General features: G+C 35.1%; 1 protein-coding gene across 1 annotated transcript in view; it reads left to right on the forward strand.

Moving 5' to 3' along the window:
* LOC110447054 (mitogen-activated protein kinase kinase kinase 5-like) overlaps positions 1-26,171 on the forward strand; it is a 78,580-nt gene that overhangs the window by 41,912 nt on the left and 10,497 nt on the right. Inside the window, exons 27-32 of the mRNA XM_021492469.1 lie at positions 2,586-2,669; positions 7,204-7,272; positions 12,318-12,392; positions 19,037-19,081; positions 24,968-25,145; positions 25,797-25,862. Of these exons, the coding sequence (XP_021348144.1) occupies positions 2,586-2,669; positions 7,204-7,272; positions 12,318-12,392; positions 19,037-19,081; positions 24,968-25,145; positions 25,797-25,862 (517 nt within the window). The remainder of the gene's footprint in view (positions 1-2,585; positions 2,670-7,203; positions 7,273-12,317; positions 12,393-19,036; positions 19,082-24,967; positions 25,146-25,796; positions 25,863-26,171) is intronic.

Here is a 26,171-nt window from a genome sequence, read left to right on the forward strand (position 1 = left end):
ATTTATAACATCGATAATTTAAAATCTGTTTTCTAACGATGAAATGATCGAAATTCCATTCCACTTTTCATATTATTATGTACAAGTTATATTTTCCTTGGTTCTCGGTTCATCTTGTTTGGGAAGGTAGTCAGCTGGAATAATTGACGTAGTTTATTTGTCTTAAATATAAAATACCTTGAAACGGCCAAAATAGCTTGGATTTTGTAAGGGAGATAATCCCTAGAGAATATAGACAAATCCAAACCAGGGCGAGTCCAGAAAAAATGTTCCTTGGCTATCTCTGAAGGATCTCCATATGTTTACCAACATAGAGTTACCTCCCCTTCATTTTGTTTCACCCATTCACCCCTCAAGTCACATTTGGACCTTACCGAATCAAAGACTGGGCAAGTCCAATTTAAATATGTAGGGGTGAATGAGTTGGGATGTAACTGTAGTGTAACTGAACCAGGTGAATACAGTTGACAAGATAGTGATGTTAGACAGTCCATATTGTGATGGAGGGTCCATGGTTCGAATCCTGCACTGGCAACATTTTATTTCGACTTTCAAAACACCTGCCGATATATATTTTTTTTTCATCTTTATTATTTTTCACAAAAGTTCTGTAGGGCATGGGTTTCTCTTCAGAAAGAAAGAAAGCTACTTTTAGACTGGTAGAAAAGTTGCTATAAGTCATAGCTACAGTTTTTGGCAGTGTTAGGGGTGATCTTTAACCTGTCACATATTTTCTCATACTTGTACTTTAATAGGACACCGTAATTACATGTTGTAAATGTGTGCATGCTGGAAATGAAAATGGAACAAGTCAAATTGTCAGAGGTATTAATTTCAAATTTTGAGAATTTTTCGAGAGGTAGCTTTGGATGATTTTAACAACTAAAAAGAAATTTCAATTTGATGGGCAGCAACACACTAAAGTATAATGTTACCAATTTTTTAAGCCCTTCTCAAAAGAAGTGTTCTATAAAAATCACATGTTGTAATGTTACCCATGACCTTAACTCACTCACCCCTGAAATTTCATAATGAACTATTCCAACCTTTGAATTGGAAGAGTTCAAATGTGTCTTTAGGGGTGAATTAGTTTTATGAAAAGAAGAATCGGTATTTTCATTTCCTGTTGTGCGTGTATATATACGTATGTTAAAGTTTATGTTGCACTGAATGGCTCATGTGTTGTATCATGTACTTGTTCACAATTTTTTTCTTTTGCAAGTGATTGTAAATATCTCTTTATTTTATTTTTATTTTTTTTAACTGTCCTCCCCCCTCCCCCTCCCNACCCCCGAATTATGTTTTTCTTCCTTTACCCTCCCACATACAATTCTTTTTTCTTACTTTTGTTTTGTAACTTTAGCATTTTCCTCATTGGACCTTATCAAGTGTACAAAGAATGTTTGTTTGAAGAAGCTTCCAAAACTATAATAGATGTTGTGCTTGTTAGGTTTAATATGGTTTTGTTGGTTTCATATAGTCAGATGTTCATGCATGTTATCAAAGTTTTAATACTAACTTAAGGATCCCTGTCCCACTACACTCTGGTTTTTTCGTATACAGAGTGACCTCCCCTTAATTTCTTTTTGGAGATAACTGTAGCACAATAGGGTCAGAGCATTTTTTTTTTATTTTTTTTTTTAAATATATAAAGTCAGAGTCTTTCCGTTGTTTCATATAGTCAGATGTTCATTCATGTTATCAAAGTTTTAATACTAACTTAAGGATCCCTGATCCACTACACTCTGGGTTTTTTCGTATACAGAGTGACCTCCCCTTAATTTCTTTTTAGAGATAATTGTAGCACAATAGGGTCAGAGCATTTTTTTTTATTTTTTTTTATAATATATAAAGTCATAGCCTTTCCGTTGACCAGGTAGCTCAATCGGTTAGAGCTAGAGTATAACAACCTGAGGTCAAGGGTTCGAGTCCTGGTCTGGACAAACTTTTTTTTTACACATAGAAAATGTTGTTGAATTAGTATTGTTGAATACGCAAAAGTAATTTTTCATGATACTCTCGCAAGGTGTGATTTTCTTTTCAGAAACGTTTCGTTAAAGCTTTAATCATGCTGGGAAAGTCAGTTTTCACTGTATGGTTACAGTATTTTTGCAGTGGTACAAGGATCCTTAATTAGGATTTTGATTGTAAACCAGTTTTCCTTGTGTTAAGATGCAGCCAAATTCCTGTTTTAAAAAATGGTGTTGTACAAAATTTACCGGTTACAGGTCTGGAGATGAAATATAAATATTCAATAAAAACAAAAATCATCGAAAGAATTCATTTTCTGGCAGTGGCATGTGGATCCTTAATTAGGGTTTTGTTTTTTACTTTCATTTTGGCCTGCCTGCAAATTGTAAAATGATTTCCATTTGTTAGCAATGGTGTTGTACAAAATAAACAAATTTAACCGGTGACAGGTCTGAAGATGAAATATTAAAATTTAATAAAAACATTAGAATCTTCCTCGGAAGAATTCACTATAACATCAAGTGTTCCCAGTGGTCAAGGATCTGTATGGTCAGACCACTGTGGTCAATGGTCTTTATCACAAGTTCTTAGATTTTACTGTTGTTCCCTAACAGAGAACGCGGCCGATCACCAATGTCCAGTACGGGGAGTGCAGACATGGAGCTGGACGAAGAGTTAGCTATGGTTGATGAGGAGAGGTAAGATTTTGCACACCTGTCCAGGTGTTATACATAGTAATTGTTATATGATTATTATTTTAGAATATTTTTTTAAAAAATTGCTCCTTTCTCCTAATTTCTAAATTGATCTGTTAGTCTTTTTAACACATGTACTAAATGTGTAAGTATTCTGTTATTATTGTGTAGGGTTCTCATTTTGCTGCAGTGTAATTTGTTTTAATGTACAAACAACTTCTTCTGAAGAACTGAAAGGCTGGGGGTCATCATATTTTATTTTTTTGTGAAAGAAATTACCTTGACCAATACCCAAGATCACATCATAAAATTTGTCATGTCAAGTAACTTCTTTTGAAGAACCAAAATTTTTTTTAAAAATCTTGCAAAAAAATTAGCAAATGTTCTATTTACTGCAGTATTTTTTTTCCATCATAATTAGAGAAATATATGAATTCATCACAGTTATTAATTTCCTTTTACTAAAAGCCTTTAACACAGTTGTGATGGTCTTCCAAATTACAAATTTGACATTAATTGATGTTATTTTATCACATTATCATACAAAAAATTACACTGCACAAAATTTAAACAGTATACATGATACAGATGAATGGGAGGCTTGTAATTTTGCGTGAATTTTTTCGTAATATCTTGTGTCAGCTAACAGCACTGAATTCTTCCAAACCATTCAGATACATAAATCATGTTTCTGGTCTCATTGATACTTTAAACGTTGAAAGGTAAAAGATGATATTGTCTTGAAATGAGTTGGCAAAGAATCAATAAAAAAAAAACTAAAAAAAAAACAATTGTTAAGTACAAACATGTCGAGGACTTTGGTACCTGAAACATGATTATTTTATTTTTTTTAAATTGTTTGCTTTTCCTGAAATAATATTGTTGTCGGAGGTTGCTAGAAGACTTAAATTTGTTAAAGGTCGAGTTTGTAGAGTCGGTTTATTGTTTAGCTTTGCTTGTAAGGTTGTCCCGCATATTTGTATATTATGTAATCAAGAATGAAAGCTTAAAAATGAATTATTTCATCCGTCCATCGATCCGTCTCCAATCAACTTGTCCGTGTATCCGCCTGTTTGTTCGTAAGCAGAATTATGTCAATATTCTATCCTTTACATAGAACTTTCTAAAATTACAAGTAATAATCTAAAAATACAAGTAATAAGGTCTTGGGCTGTAGTATTTAAATATTAAAACTTACATCTCTGCCACGAGTTCACATATAATCACTTAAAAAATTGCATTCGTAGGTCTATAAACACAATGGGATCAGTGTCATTTTGATGCTTGGTCTCTTGGCTCGCTTAATGTGAAACCACTGTAAGAAACAAGCATTTAGCTGACATTGGGCTGATGTTGGGGTAACGTTTGCTCCGACAAAAAACGTTTATTTCATTACAGCGAAAATAGCAATATCTGATGTCAATTCAGGGGATTATATATAAGGTAGTCAGATGTCAATGGAAATTTTAAGAATCCTGTCCAGTGCTGAACCTAAAACATCTTTTTTTCTTTTTTTCAAATTAATCAACCTTTGAAGAAATGATTTGCTTGAAGTTCGAATCAATGTCAGGAAGTCACAATGCAAAGAAATAAAGAGTATAATTCCAGATGAAAAAATGGCTAAGTAATGACAATAATTTAGCAAAGACATTGGGAATTGGGGTTTTTCAAGAGTTGTCTGTTAATTTTTCAAAATCAGATCAACATTTTACGTGGGGTAAGTGCTGACATGCAGTGCATATCCTGTGTATTACCTCCCCTTAAATTACTTAACATGTCGTTAGTGATGTAATGTCAAGCATGGAAAGGAAACACCGCAAAAATTAAATAAAAAAAATCAACTTCACCTGGCATTGTGTATGAAAGACAGAGGTAATGATTCTTCAGCAAATACCTCATTAGGAAGTGACATCAAATCGGAGTAAAAAAATCAATAGCCAGTGCATTATTACATATGTGATTGCTGCATAATAGTGAAATATTATTTTTGTGGTTGTTAAAATTACTAATAAAAAATCAACAGTTTGGTTTAACTAATTCTGATCACTAATTAAGCATGTAGTAACCCACCTGTAATCAATATAACAACAGAACTGTACACGTTTTAACACTGATGACACGTACCAGTGAGCAGGTTCTCTTTGACTTTTGGTAACTCAATGATTTTGCATGGAGTCTTAACAAAGGTAGTGGTAGGTCTTTATGACCATATTTAGGCATTTGGTTGATGTTAATGAAGCTACATCTGGCCGATGGTCATTGATAGGAGTTTTTAACATAATTGGTAACTGATAGGTGTTTATTTGGTCATTGAAAGGATCGAGTCAAGAACCATATTTGGTCATTCATAGGAGTCAAGAACCATATTTGGTCATTCATAGGAGTTAAGAACCATATTTGTGAATTGATAGGTGTTTATGACCATATTTGGCCATTGATAGGCGTTAAGAACCATATTTAGGTATTGATAGGTATTTATGACCATATTTGGTCATTGTTCAGAGTTTCTGAACTTATTTGGGCATTGATATGAGTTAAGTACCATATTTGGGTATTGATAGGTGTTTATGACCATATTTGGGTATTGGTAGGTGTTTATGACCATATTTGAGCATTGATAGGTGATTATGACCATTTTTGGATATTTTATTTATGACCTTATTGAGAAAAGATTTTTTTTATAACAGTTCAGTATTATTTTCAAGCTTTGTTTCCAAGTATAAATATTGGTAGTGTTCTTCTTCCTAATGGCAATATTTGGGCAATGGCAGCTGACGAAACTCTGTCGATGATATTCTATGTAAAATTGTTAATTGTGTTCTGTTTTGTAGATTGTTGTCTTGTAGACCATCTTCATAAAAATTACATTGTTCTAAATATTATTTAATCTTTGAATAGTTTCTTTAATACTTAAATAATCATTCAGAAGAAGAAAACAACACTTTCGAAACAAACTTCGCCTTTATCCTTGAATAATCAGTTAGGTTCATTTTCAAATTTGTTTTAATAACTTTGCTATCCCATTCAACAAGGACAAAATTTTGAAACCAGTCACCGAAAATAAACTGAATTTTCCATAACATTTTCATCGATGGTTATCTTTAGTATTGCGTAATGGCCGTTATTTTTACTTTGAACACGGTGAGTGTGTACTTTGTCTTGTGAGGCACCACACATTTTTTCTTGATCGATCTGTCATCTCTTTCTTATTCCAGTCAGGATAACCCTTTCACCACTGTAGACCATAATGGACTCATCCATATCAATGCATGGTAGAGTCTACTAAAGTTACATGAGGGATGAAAAGGTTAACTTGCCTGTGTGAAATAAAATTTGCTTCTGTTATCGTGGGTGCATGGATGCATGCTAGTTTCTTTTTTCTTTTCAGTCAGGCATTGTTATATCAATGTCTGAAACAAGGCCTCCAGTCAAGGGCCTTTTCGCCCAGACAACTGAAAATTGTTTAAGCTTTCAATAAGTTTGCAGATTTTCCAAGTGTTTTTGCCTGTTCAGTGTAGGTGATTTTAGTCAATATAGTCTCTAACCCAGGGATTTTTTTGCCAAGTTTTAAAGCCGAAAAAACAGGCTGCTTCTCTCTCGTAGCAAAAAGTGCTTTATTTACCCAAAACATCTTCCTGATATTAATAAAATAATGCTATATTTTCCTAAATCACTTAGGAACAGGCTGTTGTAAGGAAAATTCGGAAGAAAAAACACTGATAACTTGATTGTCATAGATACTTTATAAACCACACTTTTCTGCATGGCATATATATAGGGTGATTTGAAAACTGTCAAATACCACTACATTTACACTTTCCTGTGTTGCGAAAAGGAGTGGTGATCTGAAAACTGTCGGTCCACATTGTGTGACCTTTGAACTTAAAAGGTAACAGCATCAGTGAACAGTGTGAAAGCCTTTTGTGGACGTCTTTGATATCATCAGTTGTGGGAAACTTTAACAAATTGTAGCAGAAATTTCGATTCTAAATTTTTGATTGAACAAGTGAACTAAAAACTTTCCACCAGATAAGAACTTTCGACTAGCTGTAGTGAAATTGACCCTCGCTCGTTGTATAATCATTCACCCCTGAAGACACATTTGAACTCTTCCAATTTAAAGGTCGGAATAGTTCATTATGAAATTTCATGGGTGAATGCGTTAATTCTATGTACCATACTTTCAAGATCAACCTTTATATACAATAAATTATTGCAAAATCTATATATATATTTAATTCCGTCAGATTTCAGGAGGGAGGGATATGTCTGTCAGCACTATTCAATTTTCCTCCGTCCCCTGTCTTGCTGCAGTTGTAATTCTTACAGATTTACCTCCCTTTGTAAGCCCCTGAGTGACTCCTCTACTGTGTGTTTAGGCTTTTGCTGAAACTGTGTAACTGCGTGCTCTCCTGCTGACTCTGTGTGTAACTATAACGGCGCTACTTGAATGTCTTTGCCTCGACTGCAACATAAGCTACTTTTTAATCCTTTGTGTGGTTGATAAGTTGTGTATGTGTTGTAAATTTGCTTGCAGTTGTGAGCCCAAATATCTCCGATCTCGTAGTCTCCACTCGGGGCTCCTAACTCTAGACTCGCCAGACAGGTAGGTTGGTCTCCATGACAACCATGGAGTCCGTAGACATTTTTCGTCATGTATATATATCATTGTATTCTGGTGAATAAGTAGACTAGAGAACTCCCTTACCTTCTTACTAACCACCGCACTCTAAATGGTGGAGGCTCATGAATTTTCATACTAATTTGCATAGAAATTCATTCATAAATTGATTGGCAGCATTTGAATGAATTAATGCTTAATGGAATATATATTCTTACTAATTTGCTTGTAAAATAACAACCAGCTTTTTACCTTTATCAAACTTAATGTCTTTCAAAGAATGTTGAATATTTAGACTAATTTGCATATTAATAAACTAACCAGATGAATTGATACTTCTTTATCATTATTAAACCTTGAAACATTTGAATACTGGAGTTAATTAGCATTACTGTTCCGAGCCGTATTCACCACAACATATACACATAGAATTGGACTCCAACTGTCCTTCTTCCAATCAATCCAATTATCTTTACCATGTAAAACCAAGTTGTCAAAATTTTCGAAAATTTTAGAAAAAAAATCCCACCCCTCCCCCAACCCCCTGCAAAATAAGTGTTAGAATTTAGGTCTGTCCCTAGGCGCACAATTCCATTTCTTAAAGAAGCAATCAGACCTTTATCAAACTTCATGTAGGTCACTGTGACCTATATTTTCTGTTCCACTGAATTTCGTAAGATTTTAGCATTTAGCTCTGTTTCTTTGGTTCAAATTTTTGTTTCATTTTTTTTTTTTTTTTGTTATATATATATATGTTTTACAATTCGAACCAATACAGTTTCTTACGTGAATGTGTTACTATATATAGCATGCTCAATATACACTTACAGTGCTTAAATGACTGATGTCAGCAACGTCAAACACGTTTCAGTATAAAACCCTATGAATGAAAAACAATGATAAAATGTGTTTATGTACATGCACCCTAGTGGAAAATCAACACTTTTAGCTGGCGTCTTTTGAGCTGTTCCATCAGAAGAAATCATCAGATCTTAGAATATAGGAATAGTTTAGCAATTCACTGGTCGAAGATGCGGAATTTTAGGGTCCAAAATCAGGAGTCTCCCTCCTAAATAAGGAGACTTGGCAATTATGCGAAGACCCTGAGCTGGAATGAATTCATGTCAACAAATAAGGACAGTTAGGCCCATACTAGTGGGGAACATGATGGATGTTGGTAACTCAATGATCTTCTAAAGATTGTGTGGGGAAGTAGGAAGCAGGCCAGTGGGTAATATGCTGCTTGTTTAATAAAATACATTTTACGTCCTAAGAGGGGCATAAGATAGATATTTGGTCTTGATAGACATATATATTTTTGCATTGTTGGTTCAAAGCAGTTAAAATCATTAGAAATTAAATTGGATTTCAGTTAAAACAGTTGTTATGAAATTTTTTGAAGTATAATAAAAAAAATAAAAAATAGAAATATTAAGGTAATTTGAATGAAAAATGTCAAGGTAAATAAATAAACGGCTATGAAAATACTGGCAACAAGTAAAATATCAGATCTAACAAAAAAAATGTGTTTTAAATGCAATAACATATTTTTAGTTCCAATTACTTGTATATATGAAAGTTATTTTTACTGAGGATTCATTGCAATTGTAGTCATGCATATATATAGATATTTTTTAATGCAATGCACAAATCGAAAATCTAGGTGAAGTTAAACAGAGATTTTATAAAGTATCTTTATCAAATCATAATTTAAACAATTATAAATTATAGCGTTTTTCTTCACACTTCAATCTCTTCGTGTTTGTTTGCAAACACACATACACACACACACACACAGGATAGGAGATTATTGTTTATAAATATTATTTATATCCTGTTATATTTCTATTTTGTTCTAATGTAATATAAGTGTTTCATGCTTTCATGTTTCTCGCTTAAAGAAACGTTTTGCTCCATCATCCTTATAATGTCTACACTCTCATTACTGCCTTGTCCTGTATACCAATTTTCAGTAAATTATATCCTACAAAAATATGTTTATAAAGATCCCGTGTTATATGGGCTTTTAACGTTGGTATTACTTCTTGAACCGTTATATTTATTGGAGGCACAGTAGTCCAGTGGTAGGACGCCGGGCTCGTGACCAAAGGGTTGCGGGATCGAGTCATGGCACGGCATGGTGTTGTAACTTTAAACAAGATGCTTAACTCACCTTGTTCCAGTCTACTCACCTGTAAATGAGTACGTGGTTGATATGTACGGTAGTCTAGTGGTAGCTAGGACGCAGAGCTCGTGGCCAAAGGGTTGCGGGTTCGAGTCAAGTCACGGCACCCTGGGTATCATTGAACAAGTTACTTTACTCTTCTTGTTCAAGTCTACTCAGCTTTAAATGAGTATGTGGTTGGGCAGTGCTAGAATTGATGAAAGCTAGCTGTGAGCGCCAAAGTGGCAGCACTGGCTGTATGCTCCCCAGGGAGTTGAGAAAGATATTGGTTAGTTGCAAAGGCCCTATATAATAATTTGTGAACCGCTTTGTGACGACCTACAAACTAGGTTGTGATAAAGCGGTATATAAGAACCTCAAATTATCATTATTATTAAATATATACACAAATACAATTACTTGCCGTTGCAATAGTTATACCTGTATCAGTCCTGCATCTTTCAACCTTAACCTGTGCAGGTTTGGAGGAAGAAGATTAACTCATTCACCCCTGAAATTTCATAATTGACTATTCCAACCTTTGAATTGGAGTTCAAGTGTGTCTTCAGGGGTGAATGAGTTAATAGGCCTGCTTTATCCCACTGCTTTATCATATCAGACAACTGATGTGGGGACCCCTACCCAATCGTTTCTTCCTTGTCTTCTGTTTTAGGGGATATTGAAGTAATCAAGAATACATGTGCTTTATCCCACTGCATGTGTATCATAGACAGCGACTATTGTGGGTCCCTCTGCAGAATTTGGGGGTTTTCTTCTGTGTCATCTATGAAGATGACATGGTGGAAGAGACAAAAGTTGTTCTGCTTCCACCCCCACCCCCACCCTTCCATTGCAACACCTGGGATCTTTTATATTTCCTGTCTTTTTTTTCTTCTTTCTTTCTTTCTTTCTTTCTACTTTTTCTTTCTGGTGGTGTCTCCCAAGGCACCCCTCCTTATATGACCCTCACTGTTGTGTCCCCCAAGAACCCCGTCCTAATATGACCCTGGCTGTGGTGTCTCCCAAGGCACCCGTCCTTATATGACCCTGGCTGTTGTGTCTCCCAAGGCACCCGTCCTTATATGACCCTGGCTGTTGTGTCTCCCAAGGCACCCGTCCTTATATGACCCTGGCTGTTGTGTCTCCCAAGGCACCCGTCCTTATATGACCCTGGCTGTTGTGTCTCCCAAGGCACCCGTCCTTATATGACCCTGGCTGTTGTGTCTCCCAAGGCACCCGTCCTTATATGACCCTGGCTGTTGTGTCTCCCAAGGCACCCGTCCTTATATGACCCTGGCTGTTGTGTCTCCCAAGGCACCCGTCCTTATATGACCCTGGCTGTTGTGTCTCCCAAGGCACCCGTCCTTATATGACCCTGGCTGTTGTGTCTCCCAAGGCACCCGTCCTTATATGACCCTGGCTGTTGTGTCTCCCAAGGCACCCGTCCTTATATGACCCTGGCTGTTGTGTCTCCCAAGGCACCCGTCCTTATATGACCCTGGCTGTTGTGTCTCCCAAGGCACCCGTCCTTATATGACCCTGGCTGTTGTGTCTCCCAAGGCACCCATCCTTATATGACCCTGGCTGTTGTGTCTCCCAAGGCACCCATCCTTATATGACCCTGGCTGATGTGTCTCCCAAGGCACCCATCCTTATATGACCCTCACTGTTGTGTCCCCCAAGGACCCCGTCCTAATATGACCCTGGCTGTGGTGTCTCCCAAGGCACCCGTCCTTATATGACCCTGGCTGTTGTGTCTCCCAAGGCACCCGTCCTTATATGACCCTGGCTGTTGTGTCTCCCAAGGCACCCGTCCTTATATGACCCTGGCTGTTGTGTCTCCCAAGGCACCCATCCTTATGTGACCCCGGCTGTTGTGTCTCCCAAGACACCCATCCTTACATAACCCTGGCTGTTGTGTCTCCCAAGGCACCCATCCTTATATGACCCTGACTGTTGGGTCTCGCAAGGCACCCGTCCTTATATGACCCTGGCTGTTGTGTCTCCCAAGGCACCCATCCTTATGTGACCCCGGCTGTTGTGTCTTCCAAGGCACCCATCCTAATATGACCCTGGCTGTTGTGTCTCCCAAGGCACCCATCCTTATATGACCCCGGCTGTTGTGTCTCCCAAGGCACCCATCCTTATATGACCCTGGCTGTTGTGTCTCCCAAGGCACCCGTCCTTATATGACCCTGGCTGTTGTGTCTCCCAAGGCACCCATCCTTATGTGACCCCGGCTGTTGTGTTTCCCAAGGCACCCATCCTTATATGACCCTGGCTGTTGCGAGGATGTTCAGCACAAAACCAACAAACAAGTATTCAGTCTTAATGAGTCAGTCAATTAAATCTACTCCAAACAAAGCTTTAATTACCAAATCCTTATCAACGAAATTTACAATAAACTCTTCCTTCCATCACAAACCAGAAAACTAATTGAAAGTGAATTCAACAATTAAACTCATTCATCCCTAAAGACACATTTGAACTCCTGCATTTCAAAGTTTGGAATAGTTCATTATTAAATTTCAGGGGTGAATGAGTTAATATAGATTGTTTCACAGTTAATATAGATTGTTTTTTAGAAACATTCATTGATTGATATGGATTTCGTAATGTTTGAATTTTCTGGTCCTTTCCATATACATGCCGATTATGGGAAAAATTAGTTTTGAATTTGTTTATATTTATTTTTGTACGTCGGTCTTGGTTACTTTGTATAGTTTGTGTTTCTGACGCTTTGCCAGCTGCCGCGCGGTGTATTGAATGATCACGTTTCTCGTCTAAGCACTTGTTCACCCGTAGTTGTCCGATTGTGAAGCACTCTAGTAGAATCTTTAGAGGTATTGGGTCGTATCGTTTGTAGGACTAATCTTGATGGCTTTCGGAAGCGTGCCGATTCTGACGGCAAATTTCAGCGTAGCGAGTTCCTACGAAAACGGTGAGTATGGTAGACTTAATTATCTATCCCACGAAAAAAGCAACGACCAGATGGCTGCCTGCTCATGTTGTTCTCCTTGCCTTTTTTGTCTGTTATATGTCGCTTCCTGCATCCAGCGTTAATCATGTTAATGTGTTGCTACTCCTCACGAAGTTCTGACCAATAACGGGAAAGTGCATTTACATTGTTATTGTAGCACAATGTTGACTGTCTCCCATCCATGTCCACATATTATCAGCTTTTTTAGCTCAGGAGTTTTCTGGCAATAAAATCGGCAGTAATAATAAGGACAAGGGAAATGGAATCAGCAATTTTCAAAGGGTGAAGCTGAGCACTAAGGAGGGGCAACAAAGAGGAAATGTGTCAAAATCAACTTAAACAAAACTCTTTTTAGTGTTTTAGTGAAACTTGAATAAAATTTCGGAGTAAATTTGAGAAACATGAATTAAATACATATTTCAACATTTTTATTCGAATTCAGTTCAGTTTATTTTATCTAAAACATTTAATTTTTAAAAGCAAATATGAATTTTTTTTGATGTTTTTTTTTTTTTTTTAGAATTAGTGCTTGTAATTAGATATTTTCTTATCAAAAGGGAGAGAACTATTGTGTCAATTTATTTGTTTCATTATTTTTTTTTTTATCAAATTTAAGCAAAGGAGGTAACTCCTGCAACAATTTTCTATTCTGTAACCCAAATATTACGCTATTTCTGATTAAACAAGGTTAGAACTTTACAGTTGGGAAAGGTTTTACATTGTCAGATATTGGTATCAGCAGTAAGTTTGATATGTGTATAGATAGGATTATTTTATCTGGAATGGTTTTCTAGAAAGTGAAGATTAGATAACTAATCAAATGTTCATGTTTCCCCATTTATGCTAATTGCAAAGCTTCCTTTGACAAATGGACTATGCAATTAATTCTGCATTCATAAATCTCTTCAGTTGATAATTACACACCTGGTGTCTGAGGGTCATGAAATATATGCCATGTCAGTGTTCTAATTTGTGTAATACCTAACAACCACTGACCTCATTGTCTGTATCAAAAACATAATTTGTCCCCAACAATGTCATTTTGAATTGTGACTTCGACTTTGAAGGTTAATTTCCATACCTGACACACTGAACCTATATTTTCCATCACAAGTTAAAACTATTTGTACTTAAAAAAGACAGGTGTATTAGCAAGTAGTTTAATTTAACGGAAAAATAATATAGTGTATACGTAAAAACTAGTAAATTAGGAGATCAGTCGTAATAGTGTTTACATTAAAAACTGGTATATTAGCTGTAATAGTGTTTACATAAAAAGACTGGTATATTAGCTGTAATAATGTTTACATAAAAAAATGGTAAATTAGCTGTAATAGTGTTTACATAAAAAAATGGTAAATTAGCTGTAATAGTTTTTACATAAAAAAAATGGTAAATTAGCTGTAATAGTTTTTACATAAAAAGACTGGTATATTAGCTGTAATAATGTTTACATAAAAAAATGGTAAATTAGCTGTAATAGTGTTTACATAAAAAAATGGTAAATTAGCTGTAATAGTTTTTACATAAAAAAAAATGGTATATAAGCTGTAATAATGTTTACATAAAAAAATGGTAAATTAGCTGTAATAGTGTTTACATAAAAAAAAAATTAGTATATTAGCTGTAATAATGTTTACATAAAAAATGGTGTATTAGCTGTAATAATGTTTACATAAAAAATGGTATATTAGCTGTAATAGTTTTTACATAAAAAATTGGTATATTAGCTGTAATAATATTTACACTAAAAGACTGGTATATTAGCCGTAATAGTGTTTACATAAAAAGACTGGTGTATTAGCTGTAATAATGTTTACACTAAAAGACTGATATATTAGCCGTAATAGTGTTTACACAAAAAGACTGGTATATTAGCTGTAAGACTGGTATGTTAGCTGTAAGACTGGTATATTAGCTGTAAGACTGGTATGTTAGGGGATAGGCTTGCATGTATAGGTCTGCTTTGAGCATTACTACGACAACTATTGCATAAAGATTATCTATGACAAATTTGTAATAAAATATATTCCATATATCAATTTATTTGGAATAAATATTTTAAATCAGCTAAAAATCCTTGTATACATTTTAGAAATTGTGGACTTTTTTACATGCAAAATAATTACATGGAATATCACAAGAGTTAAGATTTTTCGAATTACTGTATACTGGGAAACTTTCGCTCAGTCAAATCTTCGCCTTTGGTAACAAAATCCACGTTGGTCTAGTGTTAATTTCACCCTTCACAAGTTATTATACCATATGTTGTATGTTGCCAACTAATATTCGCTGTCATGACAAAGAACTTGGGGCAATACGGGTAATTTTTGACCTCATGAAAAATTGAACATTTCAACTTGAATTTGTTTATCAATTCCTGTTATAAACATCATATTGGTTAATTGCGGCCATCTTTCTTGGTGCAGATGTACGAATGAACACTGGAAGACAATGTTTAAGCATGTCAAATATTAATTTCTTTGATGCATGCCGAGGCTTTCGAACATTGAAGAGGTTTTAATCAATTTGTTCAGAGGTTTTAATCAATTTGCTTCAAAATGGTCGAATTATCTGTGTAAATAGCGCACAACAGACAGTTAACAAGCATTTTACTATGACAACAGACAGTTAACAAGCATTTTACTACGATAATGCGGGTTTATACCTCTCTTTGTTATGCCATATCTCCTATACCAGTTGTCAGATAAATTTGAAATTTCCTTTTTTTTTAATGTACATCATTTATTCCAGATTACGAATATAACAACTAATTCTAAATCCCTGATGGGGCCGGAAATGACCCTTAACGGTCCTAGTCCTTTGTCTTCATTTGGGAGAGCGAAAAAGTTAAACTGCGACTAAAATTTCCCGGTAGTCAGTAACAATACACATATATATATAGCACCATGTTTTTTTTTAATTTTGTCCTCTGTGCATGACTACTAACATTACTTACGTCCACTTAAGGACCCCCGTACCACTGCCAGAAATTGTAACAAAGTATTGGAAACAGATTTTTCCCGCATGACTATAGCTTTGATAAACTATTTCTGGAAAGAAAACCATACCTTATGGGACTTTCATGAGAAAAAGTAAAGTTGAAATAGCCAAAATATAATCGACAATATGAATGTTTTGAGTGTAAAAATAAAAACATTATTGGGGCTGGACCGGGATTCGAACCCCGAACTTCAGATTGTTATACAACGGCACCAACGATTGAGCTACCTGGTCAATGGTAGTTACCTGGCCTAACTCAGCTTCAGTTATAATATCCAAACGGAAGTTAAGGGGAGGTTACTCTATATACAAAAAAAAATAAAGTGCAGTGGGACAGGGATCCTTAATATCTACTTACAGTAATGTTCTATTAATGCCTGTACATACATAATAAAATGTTGTGCTTGTTAATTTTATTACAGCATTGGTAAATGTTAGCTCACATATTTCTACATTGCATCAGTATAATATGTTTCACAGTAAAAACCTGTATAATCCAATCACTTTCTAATTTGGAAACCTTGTTTAAACTTGAAAGTCTGATCCAACACCTATCTAAAAACAATTGCTGTTAGCCAGACTTTAATTGTACCAGAATATGTCCACGAATATTTAGTTCTGGCTTTATTTTCCCTTATTATTCAATAAAAGCCTATTTATTCCGACTGGAAATAGTAAATTTGTATCATGTTTGATTTACACAGGTTTCCCTATTACTTGTGTAATATTGTGTTTACGCTCTTTATTTTTTTATTTTTTTTTTGTAGTTTCACAAATTGTTGTTGGTTAATCTTTAAAAACAAAAGTTTCACCATATGACTGCCTCGATCTTGTTGCAATGCAGTTTAGCAGCTTCTTCGGATAATTCCTCACATTTGTAGAGCGGAGCGGTGCGATGACTTTTTATAAAGATTGCAATTGTCTCTGGTAGTTTTCAAGATCAGTTTGTTGGGTGAAAGTTTTTGCTTTCTGAAATGTCTGCATTTTTCAAGTTGAGAGAATCAATGCAAAAATACCCACGCACAAATCAAATTTAAAGATTTTCTCCCACAACCACTATAGGTTTCCTCACTCATGACTCATTGAATAAACCTGCTAGGAGTTGATAAACATTTCTTGTTACCAGTGGGTAACACCCGGGACGTGATGTCATTGGTCAATCTTTGATTTATGACGTCACGTAAAAATGCTTTTCGACATCATTTTCCATTGTGACGTCATGCTCCATGGCAATTGTTTCCCCCATCGAAAATACACATGATGTGTTTTCCAAGGGCAAAATGTGTTTTTCCAGAAAAATACAAACATTATGGGAGAAACAGGTCCCCAAAATCATAATGATTAGTCATTACATTTCTCTAACTCTCATCAGTTAATTTTCAAATTGTAAAAGACACTCGGTAAACCTTGTGTTTTTATACAGTTTAAAGATTAACTTACTCGAGTTAGATAAACATGATAACCAACCATCACTCGTACGGGGAACCTCTATCTATAGAGTATAGATAGAATATATAAATTTCAAAACTATGACCGACGTGAAAATTTTCACAAAGCGTTCTGTTTAGAGGGTCACACCGCAAACATTTCCACACGTGAAAATTAACTCTTTCACAGTATGTAAGTGATTGGTCATACAGAAATTTTAACACATCCAGAAATCAGTGTGTCCATTTTTTTTTTATTAGTAATGAAGAAAATACAATGTCTGTAAATGATACATTTGAAACTTAAGAGAGGTCCGATAAATTTACTGTGTTTCACCACACCAGTAGCCTAGAGACTAGAAACGAAAATCTACAATGAATCCTGCACATCTGTTGACTAGGGTTAAAACACAATCAAGTTTTTCTGTAAATTTAGTGTAAATTGCACTTACTATTCAAAAAATTTGATAGACTTGGAGCACTTACTCATCAAAGATTTGAATGACCCAAAGCACTAATACTCATCAAAGATTTGAATGACTCTGAGCACTTACTCGTCAAAGATTTGAATGACTCCGAGCACTTACTCGTCAAAGATTTGAATGACTCGGAGCATTTACTCATCAAAGATTTGAATGACTTAGATAAGTTGTATTTTTCGTTCCTTTTTCTTTGGACGTGTATGCGCAATGTTTTGTTTTTCAGTCATTTAAGATTTTGCATTTGTGAGTGACCATTTATAACTTCTTGATCTATTTAAATCAAGTTTCATCCACCAAGAACAACATTCAAGTTAAGTGATTCATCGATGTCCAAAAAAATTGTGGTCAATACTGATTTTGACACTAAATTTATAATTCAATAAGGGAACATTTACATATATCACCTGATGTATATCTATATATGTATATAACCTGGCATCTGTATATAAATACAGTGTATCATCCTTGTATCTTTATATTACTCCAACATCTATTTATATCACTCTGACATCCATAAATATCACCAATGTCTTTATGACATCTTTAGATATTGCCTGACAACTCTATATATTTCTCCGACATCTGTCATATCTTTTAAAATAAGTTTGTCCTGATTGCTGTGAAACATGGTGATTTAAATTTTCAACATAACCCTCTATATAAGCAGCTGCACAAATTAATGATTTAACAAATTATTAATGGCAAATTAATTGGATTAACTGGTGATTAATGGGTTAAGGGATTATTGTGTTAATGAATGTTTAACTGGTTAATGAATGATTAATGGTTTAACAGCATATTAATGGATTAATAGTTTAATTGGAATACCACATCAATGAATTAATCAATTTATTTATTAATGGAGCTACATTTTACTGGTTACAAGGTTCTTATTTATTTAACATGTACAGAAGCTGAAGTATCTTATGTCATATTCAAACTGGTTTGGGCATTTGCCCAGTCCCAACAAAAACATTCTTAGCTTTGGTTAATATGTTTTTCTTAAAATTCGTCATTGCTTTCCATATAAAGGAAATTAAGGTTATGGATTTTGTTTCTATTTCAGGTATTTCTTTAATCCTGGTGTGATAATGTATCAATTTACATTGAAAGGTCATGGGTGAAAGAAAGGTCATGACCTTTCCTATAGGATGATGTCAGACTTTATTATTTCTAAGTGCTTGATAAAAAGTGTGTTTTTGTTACAGAAATGTGTTGTCTAGTAATATGTATTCAGAATTATTCTCAAGCAGTGTAAAAATCAATTTTTGCTGTTTTGTGTATTTATTATTTTACTGTTTCATAGTGATGATAAGTTAAAGGCTCTGTAAGCCTAATTAATGATTGTTGATGTTTACAAGACTAATTGCGGTGTTATAAATACATCAAATAATATTAACATGAAATTCAGTTTGATTCAGAATCTAAAAATCACTGTTCTGTGTTGAACTGTTCTAGTTAACCCTTTCACCACTGTAGACCATAATGGACTCATCCATATCAATGCATGGTAGAGTCTACTAAAGTTACATAGGGGTGAAAGGGTTAAGTTCCTTGCAAACCAGTAAGGATATTAATGAAATGGAAAAAGAGGGGGGCGGGAAGCAAAAAATTGAACTGCAGAGAGAATGCTGTGTTTTATCGCAATATATATATAACCACAGGGATATGATATATATGACATTGATTTCAGGTCTCCGTCCCCTCTCCGGTCACCTTCCCCTAGGTCCTACTACAGGTAACACAGACAAAACCTGTGTAGTCACGGCAACAGCCTTATTTACATATTAGGCCACTCCTTCTTGGGATATTGTCTAGTTTCACAAGCTTCTAACCCCACACTTGTGATCAACATGACCTAGAGAAAACAAAAACCTTAAATTAAGATATAATCTGATCCGTCTGTATCTTCTATTTCATTCTGTTTGTAATGAATTTGTTTTATTTGCGATTGATAAATTAGTTTTAGTCTTTCTGTTTAGTAAATCAGTCTGTTATCATTCAGATCTTACAACATCGTCAGAAGGGTCAACTTCAGTTACAAATGTTGTTTTTCTTTAAACCAGTCAACAAGACATTTATTTATTCAAGAAAATGTAAAAAAGAAAAAAAAAATCCTGTTAGTAAAAAAACTGTCTAATTTGGCCTGTTAGTAAAAAAAACTGTGTAGTTTGACATCCTGTCTAGTCTAGCCTGTATGTTCTCTCCTCTCACAGGGTGTCAGCTTAGACAGGTTTCACTGTAGAAACCAGCAATAGTGTTCTGAGTGAAAAATTACAATAGGGCTAGACCCTGGACTCGAACCCAGGACCCTAGATCATTAAACTGTCACTTCAATCAGGATCCTTGCCCAGTCTCACTTCACTAATACATCAAAAACAAAATTAAGGGGAGGCTACTGTATGTATGAAAAAGTACAGTAGTAATCCTCTAGTCTTTTGCCTGCAGTGGGACAGGAATCCTTAACTCATTCACCCCTGAAATTGAATAATGAACTATTCCAACCTTTGAATTGGAAGAGTTTTCTTCAGGGGTGAAAGAGTTAATGTAGCATTAACTGTTGACAATTACAAAAGAATCAGATTGATCAGTTAACTTATTCACCTCTACATGTTAAAACTAGACTTGCCCAGTCTTTGATTTGGTAAAGTTCAAATGAAACTTTAGGGGTGAAAAAGGGTTAAGCTATGGAGGTCATGTGTATCACTTGTGTATTGTAATTCTATCCAACTCTTGGCTCTTCAAGAAAGGGAGGTAACTGTGTTGTGTTTGCTTTGTGTGTTTTTCGAGTTAGTGACATAAGTAGGCAAGTTTTCGCTGTCTTTATGACCTTGATTGTCACCATAAAAATTATGTCATGAAATTAAAATATTTTCAAAGAATCCATTTTTTTTTTAATTCGAATGCCCAATGTTCCAATGCTTTTTAAAAAAAAAAAGGAATAAATACAAATTTTGGACAATGTATTTCTGGTTAAATCAATCAGCTTGTAGAAACATTTTTATTGAAGGTAGATCAATCGTCAACCTGGAAAAGGCTTTAATAGGCAATGCCTGTGCCTAATCCAATTGTGTTTAAAATACAATAAAATTGATTTGAAATTGAAATCAATCGTCTATCACATAGCAGGTGAATCTTAGTACCTGTATAGTGATACATGTATAGCCAATTTTCAGGTCTTGCAATAGAAGATTTTATATTTCGTGCTTTGCCAATACAAGAAATTGTATTACCATAGAAATTCATTAATTGTTATCCATTAATCTAATCGACGAATGGAAGCGAAAAATTGGTTTATATTATAGGTGTATTGACAGACGAGGCTAGTACCTGTGCCTGGAGTGTATCACGTTACATTGCAATACTTTGGTTTGGTTTGGTTTGTTTGTGTTTTATGTCTTATTAACAGCTATGGTCATTTAAGGACATCCCAGGTTTTGGTGGTGGAGGAAAGCCGGAATTCTCGGAGAAAAACCACCATCCTACCGCCAGTACCTGGCGACTGCCCCACGTAGGTCTCGAACCAGCGACTGAGTGGTGGAGGGCTAGTGGCGGCAGAATGTTGTAGATGCCTTTACCACTTGGCCACCGTGGCCCACATTGCAATACAGAAGGAATCAATGTATTGAGATATGTATGGCAATATAAATTCATAGGGAAAAGGCTTGCTCAATTTAAAAAGAAATTATTGTCAGAATGTTTTGGAACTAAACCACATATCATGAGCGGATCACACATATTTCAGGGCAGGGGCACAGTAGCCATGTTAAGGCATCTGACCATTAGCCCTCCACCTCTCGGTCGTGAGTTCAAGGCCTACGTGGAGCAGTAGCCAGGTACTGGCTGCAGGTCAGTGATTTTTCTTCGCGTGCTCCAGCTTCCCGCCACCACCAAAATTAAACCTGGCACGTTCTTTTTATGACCACAGCTGTTGATAGGACATCACGTAAAACAAAGAAGATTGAATTTAGGATTTCGTTAAATCAACCATCAATTACATGTATGTAGTTTCAACTGATTCCCACTGTTAGTAATAGCCTGTTAGCGGTTATTGGCATATCTGTTAGAATGTGTAATAATTTTCAAAGTTAAAACACCTTGCAGATACATAAATTGAAAAGGCTTCGGACGTTTTTTGCATTCCACAAAAATGTCATTTCTATATTGCAATGTGACATGATATGCCTGCATTAATTGTGATATACCGATTTTCCAATATATTTTGACGGCCCTACTATATCAAGATTAAGATCCAGTATGGATGGAAACATCCTCGAAATTCCAGGAGTTACACTCAATTTCTCTGCACCACTGGAATGTCATGACGAAATTGAAGGCTCTGTACGTGAAACTTCCAGGATGACTAAAGTGCTCTGATTTGATACATTGTTGCTTGCGTGACAGTGTAACAATAAAATTGACTGGCTTTGAAATCAGGCATTGCGACACTGTATTCTTTAAAAGGCAGGTTTCAGCTCGGCGTTAGATCTTCTTTTTTTTTTTTTTTTTAACCTGAAACCAATCAAATAGCTAACTTTGTGCCTTCACGATTTTTCATGACATATTCCAGTGGTATAAAGAATGTGTGTAGCTCCTGAAATTTCGAAGATGAAAAGATGGCATCAACCTTTCTTGAAGACGAGCCTTACTTTGAAGTGTGGTAGCTACTTTTGTGACATCTCTTTGTCTTTCCACGCCAGACATTGGTGTTCCTGTAGTTCGTTTCTGTCCACTCTCCACCTAACCATAACCTTTTGTTTTTTTCGTTGATCACGTCCGCTAATATTAATTTTATACGATGTAGTTTCACTGGCAATGATTAAATATTTTTAAGAAACAGCAGAATTTTTATAATCTGGAATTTTAAAAAATTTGGTCAGTAAAAGTTGTTTCACTCTTGTAATATTAAGAACAGATTCTTCATACGTCATTTGGTTTTAACAGAGTGGTTCACTATCCACTCGATAACAGGCTTCGCTTCTGCTTTAGTTGCTATGACGATTAATATTTTTGTTTCCCCCGAATAGGTCGTAGACGGCTCCTGGAGATGACATATATTTGAAACTTGTTAATAACAATTTAAAATATTGTTTTGGAAAATTAAAGTCTCCATGCAGATTAATGCAATTCCAGTCTTTATAAATATCCCCATTATGTAGTAAGTTATGACAATTACATCCCTATTTGACTGAATGAGGTCATTACCCTTTAAAAAGAAATCCAAATTTTGTTTTCTCCAGATTTTGTAATATCCGGAAGCAGTCCAGTTTGGTTCTGTTCAAAGTTTGACAACTGTTTTAATCTGCTACCAAAATCTTTTCTTTTTTTTAAATGTGTAATTTAGCAAAAAAAATACTGCCATTGAACGTTGTATTGAAACATAGACCAATGCCACTGTTAGGAATCATAAACCAATTAATTGAATTAAGAATTCAACACTAGAATGGGACAAAGAAACCTGCGTGTCTCTGCTGCTATGAGAAAATAATCAAATTAGGAAAAGTATTGTTTAAGGAAATAAATGCCCCCTACTTGTCATTTATCTACGCCTGGCACACTTTTTAGGTCAAAAACGTTTTTCTGTCACAGCACTGACTCACCAACTTCAGTTTAAACTAATGAGCTTTACTGTACAGATGGTGGCGACGCTTTAATATCTAAGTTTGTTTATTTCATATTATTTCCTGAAATGGATGCATCGTCCACGATAAGGAGCCTTTTCCTCCTCTGCCTATCTGCGTATTGATCCCTCCAAACTTTTCCCACCTTTCTGCTTTTCTTTCTTACATTTCCCTTCTTTCTTCTTCTGTCTTTGCTTTTCCTTCTTCCTTCCTATTTTCTTATTATTTTTGTATGATCTTCTTCCTATATTCCTCTACTGAAATTGACATAAATAGTGCCCAGGGTGCTCGTAAAATGGTCTAAAGAGGGTGAGTATTAGGATAACACTACAGAGAATGTGTCGGCTACTGTAAAGGCAATATAACTGTTGTCTGAAGAGGGGGATTATTAGGATAACACTACAGAGAATGTGTCGGCTACTGTAAAGGCAATATAACTGTTGTCTGAAGAGGGGGATTATTAGGATAACACTACAGAGAATGTGTCGGCTACTGTAAAGGGGATATAACTGTTGTCTGAAGAGGGTGATTATTAGGATAACGCTACAGAGAATGTGTCGGCTACTGTAAAGGCGATATAACTGTTGTCTGAAGAGGGGGATTATTAGGATAACACTACAGAGAATGTGTCGGCTACTGTAAAGGCGATATAACTGTTGTCTGAAGAGGGGGATTATTAGGATAACACTACAGAGAATGTGTCGGCTACTGTAAAGGCGATATAACTGTTGTCTGAAGAGGGCGATTATTAGGATAACACTACAGAGAATGTGTCGGCTACTGTAAAGGGGATATAACTGTTGTCTGAAGAGGGTGATTATTAGGATAACACTACAGAGAATGTGTCGGCTACTGTAAAGGCGATATAACTATTGGACACATTAATCATTTATATTAAATATAAAAAAAAGGGGTTTTTTGTCTCTAAAACACCGGGAAACAGTCATGTCTGATTGCAAGACTGTGTAGTGTTAAATATAAAGTGAATATAGTGCTATATTTTGTTACTGGAGTGAGCTTGAATGGAAGCTTCCATGGAAAAGGGATGCTTAAATCATTTTAGTTAGTGTTCTAAAAAGAGTATGGGTGCTTACAAGGGGAGGGGCATTAATTAATTGTTCTTGTCTTTTTTTTTCTCTTCCTTCCTTCCTTTTACCTTGTATCTTTTCCTTTTGTTCTTCTTTCCTTTCTCTCCTGATTTTTTCTCGTTCTTCATGTGTTTCCTCCTTTCTCTCTTCCTCTTTTTGTGTTTCTTATTTTATCTCCTTCATTTTCTCTTCTTTCACCCTCTCATACATGTCATCCATATTAGGACAAACATGCTAATCTCTAACTGAGCTGTCTTCCTTGTAGATAAGAAGTCTGGATCAGTAAAACTCTAAATACTATATAAATTATCATTGTACAGTTGTATGTAATACACTAATATTTTAATTATTTTGGTGAAGGGAAATTAAATAGACTTTAGTTTAGTTAAAACAAGCCCTTGAAACTTGTTTTCTGTCGATTTTGTGTTATTTACCTGCTGTTTCACCCATTGTTTTTTTCAATGTTCATTTCAGCGTTAATTTCAATTGTCATTGTTTATTTCGTTGTTTATTACAATGTTTATTTCATGGCTAAATGAACTACCTGATCAACAATTTCAATATCCTCTTTAATTTGATTTACAGCACATATTAATGAACAGAATTACTGAAATTTATACATATTATATTAATTATGCTAATTATATTTAAATGTGTAACTTTATTTATTTTGTATACTTGTATTTATGCATGAAAATTCACACAGTGTATATTCAACAACTAAATATCAAGAAAATTATTTCTCTTTACAGATTTGTTTAATCAGAATTTTATTATTTTATTTAATTGATAAACCAAGATTTTTCACATTTTATTGTTAACACATTCCATAATTTGCTTTTAAAATCTTTTTTTCCTGAAATCCCCCATGTCCCTGATAACTTGAATTGGCTAGAGAGATGCTATCCTTTTCAGTATGGAGTTTGGGGGACTGTCCGCTAGTTCTAGTATGACCAACCTTTCTCCTGACATCAGCGAAACAGAACACAGCTCGGCAGACAGCATGGGACGGGAGTTTGGATTCTACCTGCTAAGGAAAGACTCGGAAAGACGGATAACTCTAGTCCATATCCTTGATTTAGACACGGATAAGGTGAATTTATAATTTTGTCATGAATTTATCTTTGGGTTCTTTGGTGTTTTTCTGCTTTATCCTATAAACCTTTGTTTTCTCAATTTACAGAATCGCCCCAAGGACCTCTTCCCCCCCCCCCTCCCCCTAATTAACACTTAAATTTTGTTTTTTAAGTCAACCATGCAAGCTATTTGAAATGTCCCTGTAATGAGCTATGACTTTTGCATAGGACCATAACACATCAGTCACTTAAATTATTTAGACAGAAGATTTTAATCAGAGGAAGCAAAGGGTGTAAAATCTGGACAAATGAAAATTAGAAAAAAAAATGGAAAGATCTGGAATGGCAATAAGATATCAGTTTAAGTTTCTTCTCTATCTCAAATCACATGGCTTAGAATAAAAACCCTTGTTCTGAAGGGCATTCTACACTAGTTGCCTCATACGATCATGCAGTGTAATACAGTAGGCCATTTCCTTTTGATCTGGGGAACGGGAAGTGGTTTAAGACATGATAATTATTTCAGTGAGATTTTACATCTCTCCATAAGAAATGCAAAGAAGACAATGTTGTTTTCAAACATACACACACAAAAGTGTATTATAATTTTGTATTTATATTTTAAAAATTAATAAATCAAGATGAAATGATGCCTTCTTTTTTGATAGATCTGCAACACCTGGTTAGACCTTCTACATAAAGATGCGACAATATCCAATCCTAAAATCACTGTGGTGAGTACAAAATCATATTCCAGTAGAAATTCTCAAAGTTCTTCAGTAGAATCTAGTGAAGAACATTGAGAATGGATAGCTCTAATGGTGACAAAAGAAATTAAAGCTACTTTTCTTGAAAAAACATTTATTAAAAAATATTGCACAAAACAAATAGGGGAAATGAAATAATGCACTGCATGTTTAGTGATATTTTTTCTAATACATCCTATATTTCTGGGAATGATTGACAGATAGGTGAGTTCAGCCCCTGTTTTTGTGCATTCTAGTGAGATAAAATTGTTAGAGTCAGGGTAAAAACTAGGGTCG

The sequence above is a fragment of the Mizuhopecten yessoensis genome, unplaced genomic scaffold, assembly GCF_002113885.1.
Source record: "Mizuhopecten yessoensis strain PY_sf001 unplaced genomic scaffold, ASM211388v2 scaffold3139, whole genome shotgun sequence".
Lineage (NCBI taxonomy): Eukaryota > Metazoa > Mollusca > Bivalvia > Pectinida > Pectinidae > Mizuhopecten > Mizuhopecten yessoensis.